Source organism: Gopherus flavomarginatus, chromosome 2 (genome assembly GCF_025201925.1).
Source record: "Gopherus flavomarginatus isolate rGopFla2 chromosome 2, rGopFla2.mat.asm, whole genome shotgun sequence".
Classification (NCBI taxonomy): Eukaryota; Metazoa; Chordata; order Testudines; family Testudinidae; genus Gopherus; species Gopherus flavomarginatus.
Genome location: NC_066618.1, coordinates 56416251 through 56441875, shown reverse-complemented (window position 1 = coordinate 56441875; position 25625 = coordinate 56416251). Strand labels below are relative to the sequence as shown.

At 39.9% G+C, this 25625-nt stretch overlaps 1 protein-coding gene across 5 annotated transcripts in view; it reads left to right on the top strand.

Annotated features, from left to right (window-relative positions):
- The window catches only part of ETV1 (ETS variant transcription factor 1), a 78950-nt gene extending 54334 nt beyond the window's left edge, over positions 1 to 24616 (top strand). For all 5 annotated transcript variants that reach the window (XM_050938672.1, XM_050938668.1, XM_050938670.1 and 2 more), the window contains 5 exons: positions 5870 to 5938; positions 6928 to 6996; positions 10916 to 11085; positions 13544 to 13645; positions 21823 to 24616. In XM_050938672.1, coding sequence (XP_050794629.1) covers positions 5870 to 5938; positions 6928 to 6996; positions 10916 to 11085; positions 13544 to 13645; positions 21823 to 22044 — 632 coding nt within the window. In that variant the 3' untranslated portion in view covers positions 22045 to 24616. The remainder of the gene's footprint in view (positions 1 to 5869; positions 5939 to 6927; positions 6997 to 10915; positions 11086 to 13543; positions 13646 to 21822) is intronic.
- Positions 24617 to 25625: the final 1009 nt, after the last annotated feature.

The following is a 25625-nucleotide window of genomic DNA, read 5'->3' as shown; positions in this document are numbered from 1 at the left end:
AAAGTGGATAAAAATAAATAATTTTAAATATATGTATATATATATAAAATTGGATTTTTTTGATAAAATGCTTTTTGAGGAAAAAACCTATCTAAAGATAGTTTTAATTAAATTAATTTAATTTATTACATTATAGCTCAAAGATATCTCATCATGGCATAGGTATTATAAATTTAAATTCTATAGTATGAGACAATATATTCATGTAATGTTTATGAAAAGTTTTGTAAATGAGTTCCAATAGTTCATGGATTAGGGACCCAATCTTATGGGGTCCCATAGGCTTTTATATAGATTAAAGAGGCTAGGAATTTTCAGCTTGGAAAAGAGGAGACTAAAGGGGGATATGATAGAGATATATAAAATCATGAGTGGTGTGGAGAAAGTGAATAGGGAAAAATTATTTACCTGTTCCCATAATATAAGAACTAGGGGTCATCGAATGAAATTAATGAGCAGCAGGTTTAAAACAAATAAAAGGAAGTTCTTCTTCACACAGCGCACAGTCAAACTGTGGAACTCCTTGCCTGAAGAGGTTGTGAAGGCTAGGACTATAACAGAGTTTAAAAGAGAACTAGATAAATTTGTGGAGGTTAAGTCCATTAATGTCTATTAGCCAGGATGGGTAAGGAATGGTGTCCCTAGCCTCTGTCGGTAGGAATGGTAACTTCATCATTACCTGTTAGCTTCACTCCCTCTGGGGCACCTGGCATTGGCCACTGTCAGTAGACAGGATACTGGGCTGGATGGACCTTTGGTCTGACCCAGTATGGCCATTCTTATGTTCTTATAGATTATTTAGGTTAATCTTTCTATCTTCCCAATTGTGCTCAGTCTAGAAGATGCTATCAGAGATGCTTAGTTTTGCAGTTCTCAACCTAAATCTCCAGAGATAACATACTTGTTAACAGCAAAAATGTTTTAAAATAAATAAATAATATAGAGAGGTGAGAAATAAGAGACTTCAGCTCTATTGTCGCTCTGCAAATTTGTGTACATAGAGTCAATCCCTTACCTCTCTTTAAAAGTACAAAATTTCAAAAAGTTCAATGAATAGAAGTTTGTTGGGGGTGGAATAGATCTGGACAAGGAGAAGTCTGGAGATAAACGTGAGAAGTGAGGGACATATGCTTGTTTTGTTAAAATATTATATGTTTGCTGTTGAAGAAAAAAAATCCAGAATAATTAATATTGTTGTTTTAGTTAAATAAAACAATTTAAATGTCTGTCTGTCTGGTGATGTCCTCCTCCTAGTAGAGCATATATATCCTCCAAATATTAATGATTAACCTGCTGAATCGGAGATAATTCACCTCCCAGTGACTTCATAAATATCTGCTTCAATTACCTTTGGCAAATGAAATAACCAAACACTCATTCATTTTCTGATATAGCTGTAAAACAAATCTGAAAAGTTTTTTTTCAGAATAAATCACTGTTTAAAAATGTATAGTGTGTACCTTCTGAAAATGAAACCTATGTCTATCTCTGAGTTGTGAAGAATATGTATTAAGGTTATAACAACCAACAAGAATGCACTTTTATGTAGAAATCCATGATTAAATTGAGTCTTCCTGACTAGTGATTTAAATCATAATTTAAATCATGATTTAAATCAAATCCATCCTGCTGCCTACCTAAAAATTCCCCTTATGCTTTCAGCTGATTACTGTATTCTTCTTCACCTCATACTCTAAACTGTTGGGTTAAGTTGCTGTATTAAACAGATGTTACTTTCCATCCTGGAGCTGGCTGCATTTTAGTGGTGGATGTAATGACCCTGGTGCATAGGAAGTATATTAATTTAAATTTTAAGTGCTCCTGGTTGGTAGAGATGATAAATACTATGTGCATATACATTATTATTTTATTAAAATGAGACACCGTTGAGGCTGGGAGTCCTAAAATATAACCTGTCCTAACTTTAACATTTTCTTTAACAACTAAAATTGGCTCTTGAGCCAAGAAAAGAAAAGGTGAACAGGATTCTATTGATTTTTTTCTGTCTTGCCCACTTATAACAACAGCAGGCAGAGTAGAGGGACACGATATGTGTGTCTACTTATGAAACCAAATCCAGCTAAGGATTTGGTGTATTGAGCCACAGTCATGGAAACCTGGGATTTGACCTACATCATAGCCCTTCTTTTGAGGGTCTGATGGATTTATATTTATTTTAAAGACCAAAAGAACAGTTCAGAAGGAAATGCTGTCAGGTCAAGTTAAACGATTGGCTGTTTCTCTAGCCAAACCCCTTGAAGTTTTAGTGATTAGCTTCCATTCTTATAATAGTATCCTATCCAGTCTCAGAAGGTAAGTGAGAGAAGAATTAGAAAAGTAAACAGGAAGACAAGAGCATGGTCCCGGTGTCAATACTATCATTTTATTTACTCTGTTTAAGGAAGAAAACAGGTTTTGTCTGTGAATGGGGTCTATTGATCAAAGCGAGAGACTTGTTTGCAGGCTCAATATAAGTGACTGCCACTGGGGGCAGAATCACATCTTTGCTTCCTTGCTTTGTGTTTTTTGTACAGAATTTAATCCCCGCTGTGTTATCGTTTTCACCAGGCCCTTATCTGCTATGGGTTGTAAAGAAGTGTGAACCAGAAGATCTGCCCCTTTTAGAGCAATGGAGCTCAGTGGCAGAGTATTTCTTCCAGGAAAGCTAGAACTTCAGGTTTCTGATAGAACTCTCATTTTGTCCCAGAAATCCATTTATTCTGGGATAGGTACTAAATCATTCAGGGCTAGATTGCAATTTTGCAGACTGCCCTAAGTAAGGGTTGCTGTGGAGAGCTGCACTGTGCCAGGAGGAGACCTGAGAATGAATTGTGATTCAAATTCTCAGTTCCTCCTCTTCTTCTCCCTTGCTCTGAGGGAGGAAGAAGTTACTTCATCCTTTCTCGTGGCAACCTTACTTTCCCCTGTGCAGCGGGTCAACTACTCTGTGGGAGAGGGTGGAGCTAGAATGCTTCCCACTCTGCCTACTTCTTCACAGCAGGGAGTATTGGAGGCAAGTAGCCCTTGCTGTCCTCATCTCCATCGGAGTCAAGGTGTGAGCAGTGGACTTCGAGCACTGAGTCATTCCGCTTGTGTCTGTGACAGCCCCTCAGGTTGCCGCATATTAATATGAGAGTTGTGCTAAACAAGAAGGGTCAAATCCTATTCCCTGTTTGAGTATAGAATCCAGTATGAGCTGTTCAGATAGGACCTGACCTTGCGCGCACTGGAGTTAGTAGTTGATTTCCCTGTTTTCAGTAGGAGGAAGATTGGGTTCTTACTTTGTACTTCTTGATGAAGGCACAGCATAGTTCATCAAGTTCCTCCTTGGCATTCCCCGAAGAACAGGTTTTGCTTCAGTCTCTGGATTATATATTTTAAAGTAACACTTACTGGGGGGTGAATGGTGTCAGGAGAATACAAAATAAGGCTAGTTTCACTATTTTAAGACGACTGCTCTATTGCTCTTAGGGTTAAGGGAGACCAGCATGACCTCAGAGTGTTCCAGATTAATAGCACTCCTTATGCATCCTTACTTTTTCACTGGACTCTGCCCTTCGTAAGGTGACATAATTTTATAATATGAGCTAAGAATGTGCCATATGTCAGTTGCATATCCAGAAGCCAGGCATATTTATTTAATATCTGTAAGCTGCTAAAAGATCTGAAGGTGATACAACCAGTTCACCTCAGCTACTTGCAGTATGCCCTGAAAGTAGCTCCATGCCTTTGCGCTGATGCATTTATCTTCTTGAGACCATAATTTAACAAGAAAATACACAATTGCTCTGAAATTTTTGCTCTAAAATGTTTGCTTTTGAAGTAACTCTGCTTAGCTAGTTAAAATACTTCTGGATCTTAGTTAAGCATTTAGTAAATTTAAAACTGCAATGTTAAATTTCATTGGTTGGAGTTTTTATTAGATAAGGTTGAAATGAAAGCAGCAGGCAATTTAATTAGGAGTAATTTTTCTGGGCAAGTCATTACTTTGATGAACTTCAGAGCAATGTTTATGGCTCCTAATTAACCATGTTAGTCATTTGATTGAATAATCACTTTGGAAATGTTTCTACAATTTGATTAGAGTCTGACCCACTCTGATAGTCATAAATTAACTGATAGCACTTTAGAATAACAAGACTTTAGTTACTTTATGAGGAATAGACTCTTCTCTGCTATATTTTTCAGTCCTCTGTGGAATATTTAATCTTAGAGTACGGTTGCATTTAAATAATGTTGGTACAAACAAGACTTGTCTTAAAAAAAAAAGTCACCAGATGTTAATTATAATTGATTTTGGCACACAAGAGATATTACCAACGTTGGCTAAAAACACAATTGTATTGATAGATACATGCACAGCTCCGTTGTGTTGTCAGTTAGATCATTTTGCAAGAGCCAGCATCATGAGTTACAAATAGGTTTTGTTGCCAATATTAGTGAATTTTTACCTAAAATAGAAAATAACATCTGTTTCAATTCTCAAGCTTCCTCCTTTTACATAGATTCTTTTCCCGTTTGCTTACAATCTAATCTGTTTGGTAACCTGAGTGATTCTTTGCTTGTGAACCACTGCTTGCAGCTTTGACTTCTGGTTTACAAAATTACACTTGACCTATCTGAACATTGAATCACTGATTCCTGTGATTACTCAGAATAGTTGTAAAAGATGCTTGAAATACTAGAGCCCAAGGAGACAAGTACTGAATGCTTGATAGGGAAAACAAGAAATAAAAGAGGGATGGGGCTTTCAGACAGTTAGAGGAAACTTATTATTATCCTGTGCTGTGCTTGCTGTGGGAATTCAGTGTAACACCTCATTTTCTTATCCTGCCAAGCCCTTGATACTCATCACCAGTCAGTGAACAGTGAAATTTAGAATTGCGTTCTGAAAAAGGGTTGTAGACCATGTTAGAAGAATAATGTCCGTCTCTCCTGACCTCTCTTTGCATCTCTTCCAGAGTCATGTGTTATAAGATTGCATGGCTTAGGGTAGGAGTTTATCACAAGATCAAGCAGACTTTCTTAAGCAAGACTTTTGGTATTCAATAGGCAGGTTATAAAAATGGACTAGAAGGGCAGCCATTTGTGGTCCGGTTTGTTTGCATGGGGCATAACTAGGGATAGAGTCAAGTGAGGGGAAAATACAAAGATGGGTGTCTGCACAGAGCATACCATTTTAATTAGTATTGTTTGGCTTTCTCATTCTTCTTCCAGGCTTAAAGAAACATTGGCAACATAGATAGTAGAAATTATAAACTCTATATGCATTTGTATTGCCTTAAAAGTGCACAATGCTGTAAAAACAGTAACCAATACCACTGAATTCCTTACACGTGTTCTAAAGTGTACTAACAGTTAGAGAAAATGCCTTTACACTTTCAGAACTTGGAACCCAGGCTCAGAAGCATTCCCTGTGGTAATTATGCCATATTTTGTGGTTTATTAGTCTCTGCTATGATTGGCGAGCTATTGATTTCAAAATCATTGCTATGTCAGTTTGGTTACCAAAAGACCTAGATGCATAAGTGTGGGGTTTAGAAAATTAATTCTGACTTGTGTATTTTGGTCTGTAATCACACTGAAATGTGATTGTCATGGGAGTTGACCTTTAACAAGGTTAATGACGATAAAAATTTGAGTTCAAGTGCCTGTGTTAGACAAGATCAGTGTTCCACACAGTATGGTTTTCTTTTTTGCCATGCTTTGTGCATGCTGCTCTGAAATGCTAACTATGTGTTGACAGGTTCCCGCTCGCTGTGACTTATGTCCCTTTCTGTTACTCTTCTATCTGTAGCCTGTCTCATTGATAACCTGCACACTTTCAATTCCAGACAGTCTTTTGACTAGCGTTGTCTTCTCCTTTCAGAAGTGCCTAGCTGCCATTCCATTTACATGAGGCAAGAAGGCTTTCTGGCTCACCCAAACAGAACAGAAGTTAAGTTTTCTATTTTGTATGTCACTTTTGTACAAGAGAAACTTTTGGGCAGGGGCAGCTCTATGTATTTTGCTGCCCCAAGCATGGCAGTCAGGTGGCTTTCGGCAGCATGCCTGCGGGAGGTCCGCTGGTAACACGGATTCAGCGGCTTGCCTGTGGGAGGTCCGCCAGTCCCATGCCTTCAGCATGCCCATTGCTGAATTGCCGCCCAATCTGTGGAACCATTGGACCTCCCGCAGGCATGCTGCCTAAGGCAGCCTGACTGCTGCCCTCATGGCAACCGCCAGGCTGCCCCCCTGTGGCTTGCTGCCCCAGGCACACACTTGATGCGCTGGTGCCTGGAGCCACCCCTGCTTTTGGTATTTTTTTAGTGGAGAAATTTGGAGATCACATGATGAATTATTGTGCTGCTTGGAAAACTCCATCCTCTGCTGCCCCCTGCTCTATCCCTGGGTTTTTGATGTGCCAAATCATTGCAACCTATACTAGTACCAAAGGTTAGATAGGATACAAGCAGCTTAAATGTGGACTTGCTCAATATTCTTTCCAATGGCACTAGTTCTTGAATGAGCACTTCTCATAAATTTGCCTCCCTGAGTCTATCCTAGTAAAATGCTGCTCCCCAGTCTGTTGGTTTGACAGTCTCAGTCACCTGTTAAGGAACCTAGCTAACGCGTTAAAGTTTGCAGTGCAGTTTTAAAAATCTCTTTGGATTCTCTTTGGGCCTGATCCTGCACCCATTTAAAAGTGGCAGACCTCAGACTTCAGTAGGTGAAGGTTTGGGGCCTTTGTCAAAATGACGTTTGTTAGTGCACAGTAAAGGCATTTTATATATTTAATGAAAGTAGTCCAGAACTAGAAGAAATTACCAGTAAAAGACAGATATTTTGCTTCCCAGTTTCTGCTTTAACATATATTTTAAGACAGTATGCAATGTGTTTTCTCCCTTCATTACATTTAGCAAATAACCTCTCCTCTTCAATTTACAGGTTGTATGTATGAAAAGGGACCTAGACAGTTTTATGATGACACTTGTGTTGTTCCAGAGAAGTTTGATGGTATGTATTCCATATTTCTGGTTTTTTTCCTGGTGTGGGGAGTTGGAAAGGGAGTTGTTGATCAAAAAGGTCAGTAACATTCCAATTTAAGATTCCTTAACACATCATTTGCAGTGCACCCAACCAAAGCTGACCTCTGTCTCTTGAAACCAAAGTCACCTTTTCAATAGGATGTCAGTCCATTTTTGCTAGTGAGAGATTCTGTATCCAGAGATATGTTAGAGAAGCACAGTTCTGGCTGTGCTGAGAAGTAAAGGAGGATTTCCACTGCACTGATGATCACATACAGCTTGTTATTAGAGATTTATTGAAAACTGATCCTGTAATTAACAAAGCAGAACAGAAAGCAGCTCCTCTGGATTTACTGATGACTAATGCAGCCTGTTGTGTCTCATTGTCCATGAAGAATTGAATTATTGAACATAAGTGCAACAGAGCAGTTCGGGGTTTGATGTATTTTCTTTTTCTTTTTTTGTCTAGAGAGATGTCTGTATTAAACCTTGTGCTACTTGGTAGTTGTTGAAAAGGGTTCGTACCAAAAGAATTTCCTTTTAGTAGCACTGGCCATTATAACAAACATTTTCCAAAGATGACTAATGTGGTCACGTCAGATAAAATAGCCCAAAGTCATCTCAGTATATGGATTTCCTGGTGCAACTCTGATTTACTATAGTTCTGTACCATTGTAACCAAAGGCATAATTAGGCCAAGTATGTGATAGTCTGCAACTTTGGGTAAGTGATTTGCAGACTGAACAGCTAATTGATTTACAGGAGAACCTCAGAGTTATGAACTGACCAGTCAATCACACATTTGGAACCAGAAGTAAGCCATCAGGGACATCCCTCCCCCCAACTAATACAGTAGGGTACTGTGTTAAACGTAAAGTACTACAAAAATGAAGGGGAAGCAGCATTTTTCATCTTCATAGTAAAGTTTCAAACTTAAGTCAATGTTCAGTTGTAAACTTTTGATGGACAAACCGTAACATTTTGTTCAGAGTCAGGAACATTTCAGAGTTACGAACAACCTCCATTCCCGAGTTGTTCATAACTCTGAGGTTCTAGTGTAGTTGCTGCTTTGGCTTAGTCTCTGTACATCCACCTTTGCTTGTTTAACAGGATTGAGTGGCTGTCCTTCTGATAAGTTGACTGTGAAAGGCTCTCTGAACATTGTTTAATGCAGTTTGGAGAGCTCCAGTTTGTCCCTAGGACATTTGTGCGTGTTACCAAACCTTTGCATGTCTAACACACTGGTTACATCTGCTTATGAATGGGAGGCCCTCAAATTAAGATTAACCTGGAGAATTACATAGCTTTGAAACTGAGGTGCCACCAGCATATCAGAGCTGATGTGGAATAGCAAGAAGTAAATGGAGGATTCTGAATGCTATTAGACCTAAGCTCTGATGATTGCTAAATCCAGCACTATATTGTCATGGGGTTGACGCTTTCACGGAAGGAATGGTTTTACTCACAGTCACCCTTGTACTCTGGGTGATGGAATGTAAGCTAATTGTGTTTTTATATAGCACATCAACTCAGATCTTTATTTCTAAACAAGAAACGTTATGTGTCTGGTCCTACTTCCATGGACACTGGTGAAATATTCCTGTTTACAACCCTGGAGCAGGGTTGGGCCCTCTGTTTCTTTACTTCATGAAGTTAAAATTATCTGTAGGAGCAATATCCATTTATTTCATTCCTGAACAGCTGCATGTTTTATTTTTAAAAAATAAGAATCGAAAGGTGGAGCAGATTGCTTCAAAAATAAATGTTTGAAATACATATACTCTTCCAAGAGAAACAGCTGACTTGAAGTAAGTGGACAGTGCAGTGCTCTTCACAAGATCAGAATCAGGTCTATGCTGGTTGTGTGATATGTATCTCTTCACCCTTGTTGCCTGTAATCCCTCATAACTCAAGCCTGACCCCAGAAGTACAGTACCTTCCCTCTTAACTTGTGTCTATTTAATTTTAAAATTAATTTTAATAAAATTTTTAGAATCTGTGTGTTTGTACATACTTCTAATGTGGTGGGAGCAGAGATGTGAGCACAATCACCCATTGTTCTAAAAATGATATTGGCTCTTCATTGCATGTGGCCCATAGGGTAAAAGTGGGATATATCCAGCAATGTACCTAAAGTTTAGGGGCTAGATTCTCTACTGTTTCTGTTGAAATCAGTAAATCTCTCTCTGCTAGCTTACACTAACTAAGAATCAGGTCCTCAGTAATACTGCACTTGCTGTTTACATGTTACTCAACTATAGTTAGAAGACAGATCTTGTCCTTGAAAAATAAGTGGTTGCAGGATCAGGATTTAACTTAAATCTAAGAGCCAGGTTTTTTTTTTGCCAACTATTGCCTTAGTGTTCTTTCCTTTTTATAAAAGGCTATATTCTGTTTGTAATGCTCTTATTCTTTTGACTACATTGAGCCCTTCTATAATGGCAATGAGGCTCTCCTTACGCTTTTGGTTAATGTAAAATCCTAACTTCCATCGCTAGACAGACAAGGTGGGTGAGGTAATAGCTTTTATTGGACCAACCTCTGTTGCTGAGGAAGAAAAGCTTTTGAGTTACACAGAGCTCTTCTTCAGGGCTGAGAAAGGTACTAAGAGTGTCACAGCTAAATACAAGATCAAACAGATAGTTTGGCATAAGTAGTTAGCCCATATTCAAAGGGACCATGCAACAGGTAGTGGCCCATTAATGTCACTGTAGTCATAGAACAAAAAGGGGGATTAGTGGGTCACAGATTGTTGTAGTAAACCATAAATTCAGCGTCCTAAATATTCCCGTAGAATAGATGCTTACTAATTATGCTAAACTGTTCCATCTTGTATTTAGCTGTGACACCTTTAGTACCTTTCCCAGCCCTGAAGAAGAGCTCTGTGTAACTCGAGAGCTTGTCTCTATCACAAACAGAAGTTGGTCCAATAAAAGGTATTACTTCACCCACCTTGTTTCTCCCAATATCCTGGGACAGACACGGCTACAGCAACGCTGCATTCAGGTCAGGCTGCTTGGCAAAAGTTGCTGTTCTGGTGGTGAAGTGGAGAATCGAGTTTTACCAGTAGACCGAGGATTGCTGTCATCATTAGCAGAAACAAAATCTCTGTTCTAGCCCCAGACCTTTTAGCTAATGTTATTTCCCTGAGTTGTTCAGTAGAAATACAATTTAAAAAAAGCAGTTAGCAAAATGTTGTTTATTTGATAGATTTCCCTGGGTCTGAAATTTAAGCAAAAATAACTTACTGCTCTTTAAGGAGAAATGCTAATCTCATATGTAGGTTTGAGTAAATTATAAAGCATGCTAAAAATGAACTATCTTGTATGCAAGTCCAATATGCCACAGAGGAACTCACATATCTGCAGGATTTGCATGCCTATACATAAAGCCAATGCTATTTAAGTCCAAGTCAAATGCTCTGTCAAATTTCCCTTAGAAGTATTTGCATGCAAAAGAAGTTTCAGTCAGTAGGGTTTTGCAGCTATATGAAGCATACATTACATTTTCAAAATGGGGGCTGTGCAAAGTATTGTATACAAATGAAATTCTTCAGGCATTGGAGTTGTTCACAAAAACAGTTCATGCTCTTTCAGATAAAGGGTATTGCAAAATGTTGTTTGCTAGTGAGATTTGCATATATCAGAGTTAGATGAAAAACAACAAAGACTGACATGACGTGTGACTAAGTTTAGGGAATCTACTTTTTTTGTTTTAATTTGCTAGTAAATTACCTGTATGAGTGTATTATATATAATAAGCAAGAAGAAGGGAAGGTAGTATATGCAGGCTTGTAAGGTGACAAGGATTTTTTTTGTACAGTTTTACAAACTGTAGTGGTTGGTTTGGCATTTCATCAAACTAATTGATCACTAATGAATATTTGACATTATTTTGTGTGTGTGTAGGTGACATCAAACAAGAGCCAGGGATGTACCGTGAGGGACCCACATATCAGCGGCGGGGCTCACTTCAGCTCTGGCAGTTTTTGGTAGCCCTTCTTGATGACCCATCAAACTCTCACTTCATTGCTTGGACTGGCCGAGGCATGGAATTCAAACTGATCGAGCCAGAAGAGGTGAGTGTGGAAGTTTGCTGTTTGAAGGACAATACATCTCAAAATAGATTTATGCATCCTACAAATTAATTGTATTCCTTTTCTGGAGAGATGCATTCCTCTCCTTCTGAAAGTTTACTTAGGTAATATAGGGAGGACAGGTACTGTACATGCTGGTAGGTTTAGAAGAGGTGCACATTATTTTAAGTGTCTTGATTCAACTAATCATGCACAGACAATCACTAAAACAAATGGAAGTTAAGTACCATATTTCAAAATACTCAGCACTGACAGTTGGAGGCCAGATTTTCAGATGAGTTACATGGAAAATAATGGGAGCTACTGGGTGCTGAACGCTCTTGAAAATGTGCTCCCCCGCCCCCATGTGTCTATGAAATGCAAGGTTATTAACCCCGTCTCTTCGAATTGAAGAATGCTAAGGTAAATTTGAAGGGCTCGGGCATTGGCATGGGAAGTCCAAAGGCTCTGGCTAGAATTTTGAAAGAAGCTTAAGGGAGATGGGCATCAAGCTTACATTCAATTTCAGTAGGAGTTAGACACCTTTGAAAATCCTCACCCATGTGCCACCAGCTCAGGCTCCAATCCTGGAAACGCTTCTACACGTGCATAGTTCAATTGAAATCAGGATTGGTCAAGGATGTGACATTACTCACATGCATAAATATTTGCTGAATGGGGGCTTAAATTGTGTGGAACAGAAGCAACAAGAATAAATAATAGGCTGTTTTTATAAATAAACTTTCCTTTCACTAGCTAGAGTATGAACCATCCTACATCTTCCCTGCCCACAAAACAGAAAATCTGGTTGTGTGACTTCAGTAAAATACTTGTGCTGATATTTTGATCAGTGCAATCACAAAGTGATGTGATTGGTTTAAAACTATGCATGGGGATGAGGTATGTGGAGGTGGGTGGGGATTAGAATGAACCTTCTGTTTTAGGACTCACTCCCAACTGCAGGTAAGAAGCACACAGTGCAGTTTAGAAGAGGTGCAAGGTTGTTTTTGCGTGCGCACACACACACTCACGCCCTCAACTAGGCCTGCTGTTGCCAGGCATAATTTAAGATGGTTTTCATTTGGCCCTCAATTATATCAGCTTCCCACAGCTCCAGCTGGCGTTTAGAGCAGTCAAGGATCAGCAGGTTGTAGCTATGTCCTCCATCCTCCAGATATGGCCCCTACGGTAGCAGTACGGAGGGGTTTTCATAGGAGCGTCTATGCTGGTTCTGCTCCATTCAAGTGTCCCTCTACACTGGGATGATCTTCACACTCAGCTGCCAACAGATTCTACCTCCAGTTTAGCTGGTCATTGAAAGTGGTTGTGTCGCATCATGGAAATTGGCTCTTTTAACTGTGTCAGTTGATTTGATGGTGAAAGTTTTCAAGCCCTATAGCACACTATGTGTATGCATTGGTGTTAAGAAAGTTAGATGACCGTTAATTTCTATTTCTTTTGTGGCCTGATCCAAAACCCACTGAAGTCAATGGAAGGACTCCCTTTGATTTCACTGGATGACATTACAGGCCCATGAAATGTATTTTCATCAACTTCCTTTAGAGTTCACAAGCTCCTGCTGCTTATGCCTCATGTGGAGTAACATTCCAGCAAATAATTGTGATTTCACAAACAGTGGATTATGACGTCAGGTGGAGAATGAGTAAGAAAAAGCCTGCTTTCACGGAAGTATGTCTGGTAATAAAACAAGAGGCATAAAGACAGACACAAAATAAAGATGACTGCAGCAGGCATATCACTCTCCATTGAGTTGCTTTCATAGATTTCCATGAGTTGTCTGCATTTCACCTAAAAATAAATAAACAGGCAGGTTCTAAGGTGTGGTTTGTGCTGCCTGTTTGATATTAGTCTTTTTCGCCAAGCTGGTTATCCAACAAGTTCTAGTATCAGAATAGGGTTTTTTAGTTTCTCTGCCTTCCTCGCCTATAGTAGCATGTGCATGGAGAAAGGTGGTTTTCTTTTATCCTGTATCTTCTAATAGCCTCACTACTATGACTATTACAGCAGCAATCTGTATGACTTCCTGAACTGAAGTGGAAAGGTTTTGTGTGATATACAGTGCTCCAGTAACAAAAATGATACAGGAAAAGCGAGAAGCTCATCTACAAAGCAGCATGAAGAAGAGTTTTCTTCTTGGCTTTGGGAGGCTCAGTCCACCCACTCTTTAAAAGTGTTTATCTTTATTTCTTTTCATTTTTTTAAAATTAAGCTACCATATTGACAAATAAAAATGCCTGTTGTCATGTTATAGTAAAAAGATTACATGCGTGGTTTAAAAATCATACTGGGACACAGGAAATTCAGATATCATACCAACCTTTTCTCCTCTTTTTATGCCTCCCACCTGCAGTGGTTGTTTATGTATAAAAAAATAATCTGATGCTAAGGTCTGCTTGTTAAATGCATTTAACAAATCACTGCTAATCCATTTCTGTGGCAGGTGGCCCGTCGCTGGGGGATTCAGAAAAATAGACCAGCTATGAACTATGATAAACTTAGCCGTTCGCTTCGCTATTATTATGAGAAGGGAATCATGCAAAAGGTGAGCAGCTAATGCAGCATTAAATTTCACTGGAATGTTGCACATTCATCCATAAGTCATGCTATAAGAAGGAACACTGGTAATTGCGTTGCTCAAACAGGTTTTTCACTCTTTTGGACATAAGCTGAGGTTTTGTATTTTACATGCTACAGTCTGTGTCTACTGTGTCGGGGGGGATGGTACACATATAACTATTACACTGTGTTAATGTGTCATTGTGTGTATGTATGTTTTCTGATCATAAACATTGAGCTGATCATGATGCAAGGACAAAAACTAGCATGCAAAAAATAGGTGAAGGGATGCCTGTGGGACCCAAGAGAGGCAAAGTACAGAATCCACTCTGGATAGTGCTTTTCAGATCTAAATTACCTGTCCAGCAAATAGATACTTTAGTAACTGCAAAATACAAGAATCATCGATAGTTACAATATTATTGGTTTAGTATCACAGTGATAGTGATTTTTAATGGATTCTGAAATGTAATATAAAAACCATACTGACAAATACTTAATATTTAAAATAACTGATGTGCAATAGTGTGGTCCCAGTGACAAACCACTCCCATATTCCTGTGGACTTGATTGTATCTGAAGTTGTTACGTGCATTCAACTCAGAAGTCAATAGGAGTTCCCTGCTTGCAGCAGCTGCTAAATCAGGCTCTTGTGTTCCTTGATGTTACCAGAGACCCTAATTATCTCCTTGCATTACTTGCTTCCTTATCTATTATTCACATTAACTTTGTGAATCCACACAGCTAACAAGTTTAAACCTGGAATCAACACTGTGCAATCCAGTGATCTGAGCGTGCTTTTACAACTATGAAGTACAACACTTGTGTTATTGCAGCATTCAGCTTATGAGATCACGCGTTCCAAAGATGGGAAGTTTCAAAGTCAGGAACTGATTCTGTGAAGTACTAAGATCCAGGTTTTTAAAGGTGTTTAGGTGCCAAAATATAAGGGTAGGCACTTTGGCCTAGATCCTCAGGTGTGTTTAGGCATCTAACTTCTATTGATTCCAATGGCAATTTGATGCCTAAATAACTGAGGATTGTGCATAGGCATCTTTGAAAATCCCAGTAGGTGACTCTCCATATATTTAGGTGCCTAAATACCTTCACATATCTGACCATAAGTGCCTCTTGTGAAGTGTCGAGAGCCCTCAGCTTCCAGTTAATTCAATTCAGCATCTCACAGGAGGTGCTCAGCACCTGCTTCCCTAGAGTGGGCCCATAAGCTGCTGCAGCAGGGTTAAGTCACCTGCATTGCACATCCTGTCTGTTTTACAGTATCCATTAATAACCATGACTAACTTTCATATTTTACAAGCAAAGATGGATAGGACACTTTACTTAGCCATGTTGTGCAGAAGATAACATAATTGAACAAACGTCACTTTTGGAATTTCCAGACTTCTGACCCTTTGAGCTCACTCCATTAATTTGTGCTAGCTTTTAGCGTCTACTTTTCTAGGTGTTTCCGGTTTTTTTCCAGGGGAAGAGAAGAAAAGGCAGTTGGCCCAAACAATTTATAAACTTGCTTTCCCAGCAAAGCTTGTATAGTCCTAGCTTAGACTGTGCACTTTAATGGCTTGGCCAGTGGAGCATATTAGTTTCTTCCTCGTCTGCTATTGGTCCACTTAGTACAGTTTGCAAGCCTTTCTGGCAAGTAGCTAGCTAGCCACTTACCTAACTGCACATATGTGCATTGTGCTTTTAAGATGGTGCCTGGGGCAGCCCTCGCTGGAAATGCCAAGGTCAGGGCAGACTGCAAAAGGGAGAGCAGATACTTCCAAGACTGGTGGGTAACACTGAAGGTGAACTCCCCAGCCAGTCACAAACTGTGCTTCTGATCCCCTACACTGGTTATCAAGAAGCAAGAAAAGAAATCACACAGCCCTCTTATTGTATTCCAGTTCCCTGGCTCCCAATCACCGCCTAAGTCCTATACAGTGAGAAGTTATTTAAAAACTCTGTTCACTGTACAAAATGTTCTTCTGACGCCAAAGGGTCAGCCACATTACCCAGTCAGTATAAGTTTGGATCTTACCCAAAATACCACACTGCCAGCCAATCCTTCAGTGTGTAAAACTAAAGGTTTATTGTAAAGAAACTAAAAAGAAAAAGAAGCGAGATGTTAAATGATAAAACAGTCACATACATGCAAAGTCTGTATATCAGGTTCCAAGCGGTATTGGTGAGTTTGCTGGCTTGAAAATCCCTCTGGAACACATCCACATAGCTTGGATGGGTCATTCGGTCCTTTGTTCAGAGCTTCAGTTTGTAGCAAAGTTCCTCCAGAGGTAAGAAGCAGGATTGAAGACAAAATGTAGAGGATGCAGCTGCCTTTTATAGTCTTTTGCCATGTGGCCTGTGCTTCCTTTGTTTCAAACACAAGCTGCCGAGCACATGGCTTGAAAGCCTTAGGGTATGGCTACATTTGGAATTTCAAAGCGCTGCCCCGGCAGCGCTGCGGGAGCGCTGCCGCGGCAGTGCTTTGAAGTGTGAGTGTAGTCGGAGCGGCAGCGCTGGGAGAGAGCTCTCCCAGCGCTGCATGTAAACCACATCCTTTATGGGTGTAGCGTGCAGTGCTGGGAGCCGCGCTCCCAGCGCTGCCACCCTGATTACACTGATGCTTTACAGCGCTGTATCTTGCAGCGCTCAGGGGGGTGTTTTTTCACACCCCTGAGCTTGAAAGTTGCAGCGCTGTAAAGTGTGAGTGTAGCCATGGCCTTAGAGTTCTGTCCGTAGGCATGTCCCCTGCATCCTTGCTGAGTCATAGGGTATATCCCTTGCCTTCTCTCAATGGGTCAGTTGTATAGCTGATGGTCCTTAATGAGCCATCAAGCAGGCTAAGCTGTGCTGCTGCCAAACTGTCTGGAGATGTCACCCAGAAGCATAGCACAAGTTTTGAAATACATACATACATACATACATATCTGTAACCCAAAATATAACGGTGATACAAACATATAAATGAGATGATCATATATGGCAAATTATATAACATTTTTGCAGATATCTTACATGGCATATCTGGTATAACTCCTTGCAATTTTACAATATTGGTATTCATAATATCCTCAAGTGTCCCCCAGATTCCATACAGTGTCACAGGTATGCCTCCACTAGAGTTTTTGGACAGTACTTAACAATGTTTATAAAGACTCATAGATTCTAGGGTCAGAAGGGACCAATGTGATCATCTAGTCCAACCCCCTGCACAAAGCAGGCCACAGAACCCTACCCATCCACTTCTATAACAAACCCCTAACCTATGTCTGAGTTATTGAAGTCTTCAAATTGTGGTTTGAAGACCTCAAGCTGCAGAGAATCCACCAGCAAGTGACCCATGCCCCACGCTGCAGAGGAAGGCGAAAAACCTCCAGGGACTCTGCCAATCTGCCGCGGAGGAAAGTTGCTTCCCAACCCCAAATATGGCAATCAGCTAAACCCTGAGCATGTGGGCAGGACTCACCAACCAGCACTCAGAAAAGAATTCTCTGCAGTAACTCAGATCCCATCCCATCCAACATCCCATCACCAACCACTGGGCATACTTATCTGCTGATAATCAAAGATCAATTGCCAAAATTAGGCTATCCCATCACACTATCCCTTCCATAAACTTATCAAGCTTAATCTTAAAGCCAGATATGTCTTTTGCCCCCACTACTCCCCTTGGAAGGCTATTCCAGAACTTCACTCCTCTAATGGTTAGAAACCTTTGTCTAATTTCAAGTCTAAGCTTCCTAGTGTCCAGTTTATACCCATTTGTTCTTGTATCTACATTGGTACTAAGCTTAAATAATTCCTCTCCCTCCCTAATATTAATCCCTCTGATATATTTATAAAGAGCAAGCATATCCCCCCTCAGCGTTCTTTTGGCTAGGCTAAACAAGCCAAGCTCTTTGAGTCTCCTTTCATATGACAGGTTTTCCATTCCTCGGATCATCCTAGTAGCCCGTCTCTGAACCTGTTCCAGTTTGAATTCATCCTTCTTAAACATGGGAGACCCACACAGTATTCCAGGTGGGGTCTCACCAGCGCTTTATATAACGGTACTAACACCTCCTTATCTTTGCTGGAAATACCTCGCCTAGTGCATCCTAAAACCGCATTAGCTTTTTTAACAGCCATATCACATTGGCGGCTCATAGTCATCCTGTGATCTACCAATACCCCAAGGTCCTTCTCCTCCTCTGTTGCTTCCAACTGATGCGTCCCCAATCTATATCTAAAGTTCTTATTATTAATCCCTAAGTGCATGACCTTGCACTTTTCACTATTAAATTTCATCCTATTACTATTACTCCAGTTTACAAGGTCGTCCAGATCTTCCTGTATGATATCCCGGTCCTTCTCCGTGTTAGCAATACCCCCCAGCTTCGTGTCATCCGTGAACTTTATTAGCACATTCCCGCTTTTTGTGCCAAGGTCGGTAATAAAAAGGTTAAATAAGATTGGTCCCAAATCCGATCCTTTAGGAACTCCACTAGTAACCTCCTTCCAGCCTGACAGTTCACCCTTCAGTACGACCCATTGTAGTCTCCCCTTTAACCAGCTCCTTTTCCACCTTTCAATTTTCATATTGATCCCCATCTTTTCCAATTTGACTAATAATTCTGCATGTGGAACCGTGTCAAATGCCTTACTAAAATTGAGGTAAATTAGGTCTACCACATTTCCTTTGTCTAAATAGTCTGTCACCTTCTCAAAGAAGGAGATCAGGTTGGTTTGGCACGATCTACCTTTAGTAAAACCATGTTGTAATTTGTCCCAATTACCATTGACCTCAATGTCCTTAACTACTTTCTCCTTCAAATTTTTTTCCAAGACCTTACATACTACAGATGTCAAACTAAACGGCCTATAGTTACTTGGATCACTCTTTCTCCCTTTCTTAAAGATAGGAACTACGTTAGCAATTCTCCAGTCGTACGGTACAACCCCTGAGTTTACCGATTCATTAAAAATTCTTGCTAACAGGCTTGCAATTTCATGCACCAGTTCCTTTAATATTCTCGGATGAAGATTGTCTGGGCCCTCCGATTTTGTCCCATTTGTCCCTGTTGAAGTATGGCTTCTACCTCAGATGTGGTAATATCCACCTCCATATCCTCATTCCCGTTTGTCATCCTTCCATTATCCCTAAGCTCCTCATTAGCCTTATTAAAGACTGAGGCAAAGTGCTTATTTAGATATTGGGCCATGCCTAGGTTATCCTTAACCTCCTTTCCATCTTCACTGTTTAGCGGTCCCACTTCTTCTTTCTTTGTTTTCTTCTTATTTATATGGCTATAGAACCTTTTACTATTGGTTTTAATTCCCTTTGCAAGGTTCAACTCTACTTGGCTTTTAGCCTTTCTCACTTTATCCCTACATGTTCTGATCTCACTAAGATAGCTTTCCTTGCTAATCCCACCCTTCTTCCACTCCTTGTAGGCTTTCTGCTTTTTCTTAATCACCTCTCTGAGATGCTTGCTCATCCAGCTTGGTCTACAACTCCTGCCTATGTTTTTTTTCCCCTTTCTTGGGATGCAGGCTTCTGATAGTTTCTGCAGCTGCGACTTAAAGTAATTCCAGGCCTCCTCCGCATTTAGATCCACAAGTTCTTCTGTCCAATCCACTTTCCTAACTAATTTCCTTAATTCTTTAAAGTTAGCCCTTTTGAAATAAAAAACCCTAGTCCCAGATCTATTTTTGTTTATCCTTCCATCTAGTTTGAACTGAATTAGCTCATGATCACTCGAACCAAGGTTCTCTCCTACAACCATTTCTTCTATGAGGTCCTCACTACTCACCAAAACCAAATCTAAAATGGCATCCCCTCTTGTTGGTTCTTCAACTGCTTGGTGAAGGAATCCATCAGCTATCACATCCAGAAAAATCTGAGCCCTATTATTCTTGCTAGCACTTGTCCTCCAGTCTATATCTGGGAAGTTAAAGTCTCCCATGATCACACATTTCCCATTAGTGTTTACTTCCTTAAAAACATTAAAGAGGTCTCTATCCATATCCAAATCAGATCCCGGCAGTCTGTAGCACACCCCAAGCACTATCTCAGGGGAGGCTCTAGTAGCTTTCTTTCCCAGTGTGATTTTTGCCCAGACAGACTCTGTCTTGTCCATTCCATCACTTCTTATTTCTTTACAGTTAACCTCCTCATTGATGTACAATGCTACTCCACCACCGTTGCCTTTATTTCTGTCTTTCCTAAACAGCACGTAGCCTTCAATACCCGTACTCCAGTCATGACTACTATTCCACCATGTTTCTGTTATCCCTATAATATCCGGTTTCACTTCCTGTACCAGTAGCTCTAGCTCCTCCATTTTGTTCCCTAGGCTCCTCGCATTAGTGTACAGACATCTTAATTTTTGCCGTTTGGCTTCACTCACATTCTTTACCCTGTTAGGCACAGACATTCTACCACCAGCATCACCTGTTAGTCTGTTATCTACACTACCCTTCCTCCTTATGCCAATTCTTCTGTCCATGGCTGTATCCCCCTTACTTTGTTTACTTCCCTCTCAAGGTTAAATTCTGGCTTGGAGATCTCCTGAACATCTCCCAACCATCTCCCCCAAATTTCTAGTTTAAAGCTCTCTTAATCAGGTCAGCGAGCCTCCATCCTAGAAGTCTATTTCCCTCCTTACTCAGGTGAAGTCCATCCCGAGAGAACAGTCTTCTGTCCGTAAATGCTTCCCAATGGCCGTACATCCCAAAGCCCTCCTTATAGCACCACTGCCCGAGCCATCTGTTGATCGCCATAATCTTGTCATACCTTTGTCGCCCTTCTCTAGGAACCAGCAGAATCCCACTGAAGATCACCTGAGCCTCGATTTCCTTAAGCGTCTTCCCCAGTCTGGCATAGTCTCCCTTGATACATTCCAGAGAGTATCTAGCCATACCATTCGTTCCCACATGAAGGACAATCAATGGATTCTTCCCCACTCCCGCTAGTATCCTTTTCAGCCTCAGGTCCACATCCTTTATCTTAGCACCCGACAGACAGCACACCCTTCTGTTCTCCCGATCAGCTCTAGTTACAGGCCTGTCTATTCTTCTCAGTAAAGGATGGATGCTTGTTTGTTCCAGGGTAAAAACGTTTGTTATTTACCCTGGGGATCACCCCAGATAATCAACTAACTTGAGGTAAAACCAGGAAAGATAAGCCCTAAATTGTAGTGGGTACTTGCAGACTTAAGACAGTGTTCTGTTTTCCATGCTCAATATGCATCTCTGTTAAATTAAAACCGTTTGTTCCAAACCAAGGAAAGATGGATGTAATGAGGATTGTGTTCCCGTTCACTTTCCAAAACAACATTACATTTTTAAAAGGAAATATATATTTTAAATTCTAAAAATTCTAAAGGAATTTTTAAATAGCGCTCTGTAAACTTGATAGGGATTGAGGTAAGCCCACCTTTCAGGTAAGATGTTAAATCTAGCACATTTTTGCCCATATTTGGTTGATATGCAGATAGAAGTCAGAGGACCCCCAATGCCTTTTGGAAAAGAGTAAGGGATAACCCAAGTGTCCTGGGCCAATAGGCTTTCACTCAGTAAACAAATCCAAATGTCTTAGCCTTTGCAGGAACTACTGCTTAATACATGAAGGCATCCTTGTTTGCATGCAGTACATGCACTACCAACATGTTCTGTGTATATTTGAGATAACTGGAGTATGACTTGATTTGTATCAAACTAAATTCAGTTCTGTTCTATCATGGATTATCTATATTTTAGTTGACACAACACGGTGTATAACTTTGTGGTTTTATCATACTACTGTGGTAAAAAGCTGTTTACTTTCCCCAGAAAAAACAACATTGTTGGCCATTGTTTAAGTACAGAAAGTGATCACAAGTGATAAGCTTTAGAAATAGAATCTTTTAATTCATTCCCCACCCCCACCCCCAAAGGAAATCAGGGTTGTGCTGTGCCCTAAAGCCTAAAGTGTTTTATGTAGTCTGCTTTTGCACAACTCTCACTAACCGCAATGGGACCAGGATTTCACTCCTAATGTTGGTACCCGAGAACTCCCATGGCACATTATTTCATTGTCTAGTGAAAGCAGATTCCTCAGAAATCTGTAACTACAACTTGTTAAAGTGCTAAAACTTACACTATTCTTTTTTCTTTTCTTGTCCTTTTTAACCTTGTGTTAAGGTTGCCGGAGAGAGATATGTCTACAAGTTTGTTTGTGATCCCGAAGCGCTTTTCTCCATGGCCTTTCCAGACAACCAACGCCCCTTGCTGAAGACAGACATGGAGCGGCACATCAACGAGGAGGATACCGTGCCATTGTCCCACTTTGACGAGAGCATGGTCTACATGCAGGAGGGCGGCTGCTGTAACACCCATCCCTATAACGAAGGCTATGTGTATTAATAGCAGTGACAGAAAAGGGGGCATCCTCCCCTGTGCTTGTCCTCTATCACAAGATCCAGAGGAGAGCAGAATCCACTTCAGTTTGTTTTTTAAATAGTACACTAAAGGGGGCTTTTCCTGTTGCATTACTCCTATGTTCTGCCATGGACAGCGCACTTTATTTGAAAGGAGAGGGTTGGAATCAAATCATTTATTCTGTGCAACGGGAGGAAAAGGGTGGGTTTACTTTTTACTTAAGTTTGGGAAGGGAACATACAGGTTTTAAGTACAATGAAGCTATTTCGTCTGTTTTGTTTCATATCGGCATAAGATATTGTACATTTTCTCTGGGTATCCATAGTACAGTTAATTCTTATTGTGTAAATTAACTGTTTGGATATAATTATCAGAGTACCATGCCTTGGGTATTTGTCTCTGGTCATTCCTAATTGTCTTTCTGCAGTTATAAAGAGGATCAAAGCATAGATTGCAGGATTTAATGTAGAAGCTAGACATGATAGACTGTCCACCTTTCATGTACATATTTGAACATCTTTTTGTCATTCTGTTTGCATTTTATATTTTTGTTTTCCCTGCCTTACAGAAGATGCCCATTTACTTGGATGTTAGGCAGAGCACGCACCAGTGCTGGTGTCCACGGAGCACAATTCCTTCCTTCAGACTGCAAGTTGCAGACTTGTAGCATAGCATGTTGATCTAGTGCCACCTTGCTATGCAAATACAGTCCATCCTATTGTTTTTGACCTTTCAAAGTCCAGTTGAGAGTAGTAATTACATATGGCGGGCTTTTCTCATTATCGTGTCAGCGTTAAATGCAGGGTCATGATCAGGGGAAAAACATTTTCTTTCCTTCCATTTCCTTTGCAACATAAATAAGTTATTTAATCAATAGGAATTAACTGTACTAAGTCACATATCTAATTATGCTGTTTAGACACAGCTAGCTCTCCTTGAGAAAAATATCCAATACACTAAATAGGTACTTTAGTAATTTTTAGACACGGTACCCATTAATATGCCTTTAAACCTTTTACTGCTGTGTTATGTTGATAACATATATAAATACTAGATAACGCTAATGCTTCTGCTGCTGTCTTTTTCTGTAATATTCTCTTTGATGCTGAATTTACTATGACCGTTTATAAGCAATGCTGTAACGACAGATAGCATTTCAGGACAAAATAGATGACTTGAACCATTTATTGCTTAGAAAATAGCTTACGCCATAGCTGTGCTATAAGCAGCTTTTATGCGCATCGACAAATGAATAGTAAGCTTCAGCTTGCTAAGGAAAGCTCTGCGGAAGCTTTTGTAACTTCCGGTGGAACGGAGACTTATGCGAACTGTCAAAGAACACAATGAAGTCGCTGTATGACGTTGTAGTGCTGGCACTGATGTTATCAACCAACTTGTTTTGGACATGAAATGTAAATGTGATCAGAGATGTTTGGAAGACAATTTAAAGTTTTGAGGTTTGTTTTTTGTTTTGTTTTAAATCATTTTATTTTTGAGGGGGTAATCTTGAAAAAGCAAGACACATTATTCTTCGTGTAAAACAAAAAGAAAAAAACACGTTTTAAATATTTATGAGCACCTTTTCTGAAATGTAACATTTCCGAGTTTGAAGAGGGTAAAAAAATGGGATTTGAAGAGCCCAGTGAAATTTAAAAAGCTATTACTTCACAGGAGTGCCTCACTTTCCAATTCCATAACAAATCTAGGGGAGAAAGCAAAGATGAACTTATAAACATAAAACAATAATTGTAATTGTAATAGATGTGATTTCAAAGACACCCCTTGGTGGTGGCTTAATTTTCCACTCAATGTCAATCAAGAAACCAGTAAGCTATAAATGATTTTGTATGCAATTCATTCAAAATTAAAAAGCAGTGACTGCTAGAGACCAAAGGTGCAGAAGAACTCTCTGGGCATGCATCTAATTCACCTGAATCCCATAGGGAACATATTTCATGGGTGTATATATGCCTTAATATGCCATCTTGTTCTGTCAATAATTTATAGGTCTCAATGGCACTTAAAATTTCAGTGATCAACCCAAAATCAAAGCAAGACCACTGAAGCTGTAGCAGTTTCACCAAGAAGGGGAAAAGTCAGAACTTTGAATATTGTGGCTTCCATTGAAATAAGATTAGAAGGAAACACGTTTTGATTAAAAGTCCTTTGATCCGTTTTGATTCCATTAATGTCATTTGTGGAGCACTTCCTGTCTGGAGCAGGGCATTGGTGGGAGGGGGGTGGGTCTCGAAAAAAAAGAACATTGCATCAAATGTGTAATATTTAAAGAGAATATATATGTCTGTGTGTGTATGTGTGTGTGTGTGTGTATATATATATATATATATATATATACACACACACACACACACACGGTGTATGGTAGTGACTCACTGAACAAAACAAGCAAGCAGCCCAACATTACATGATCTCCCAGCAAAAGAAGAAAGGCTTTCATTGAACTGATTAACCCTTTGAAATTGTACCTAAAAGGCTTGTTTAAAGTTCTGGTTTTATTCCATTTTTTTTGTTTTGTTTTCAGGTAGATTAATAAATCTGGCAGCTGATTTCTGCAAGCTTCTTGTGTATTTTAATTGGAGAGGAGCATGTTGCAATGTAGTATAAAGTTCTCCTTTTGGAAGAAAGGAACTGACAGGTCTGTTTCGGTGGTTAGCATTACTTCTCACAAAATGTTAAAGCAAAAAAAGGCGATCAGGCAGTGTGTATGTGATTATATCATGAAATTTAACCAATATTTCTGATGCCAAAGCAAATATATTTGTCAGAGGGGTGGGGAAATGCCTGACTGCCCTGGGGTCAAGTCCATCCTTAAAGAACAGTTGCAGCTAGTAAAGTGCATTTTTTTTGCATTTTTTTTGCTTTGTGTTTTTTAATAGCAGACAACACTCGGTGGCATGTGCAAAAGATGAGCTACTATAGGGAAGACCCAGGCAAGTCTTTGACTAGTTAATGGCTCTATGTGTGGACTCTAGCTTCTCATGAAGGATGTTAGGCCAGGTTCTTCATGTAAGTGCAACCATTGCTCCCTCGTCCTACTTAACGCTTTCAGGGAGTATGTTTCCAAACGTGCATGTTTCCAAACGTGTTTGTCCGAAAGGGGATGATAAGTATTCATTACTGCAGCACCTTAAAAATGTATGGTATTAGATGCGCCAAATATTTATTATTTTTATCTTCAAAGTGCTGCACATACCCACCAGTCCTTGCCAGTGCCTCTGAGTTGGGTAGCTAAAAATAATTGTTATTCTCCTGTCTTACTGCATGAGCTGGGGCCATTTCACTTCCCTTGTAAATGGGATGCCCCATTCCTTGCTGTGGAAAGAAAAAATTGGTAGCAACTTGTTACAGGCGTTCAGATGACCACAGTGGAGTTGCCAAAGAGGGCATACGTAGGCTGGAAGGGGCAGGTGTCCACCTCAGACAAATGCTGTACATCTATTCTCCAAAAACACTAGCTCATCTCCTACTTTGGGAACTCAGTTTATACTAATGCTGTTACAGGCAGTATTATCTTCTGTTACTCAGCCCTGTTGGGGGGAATCAGA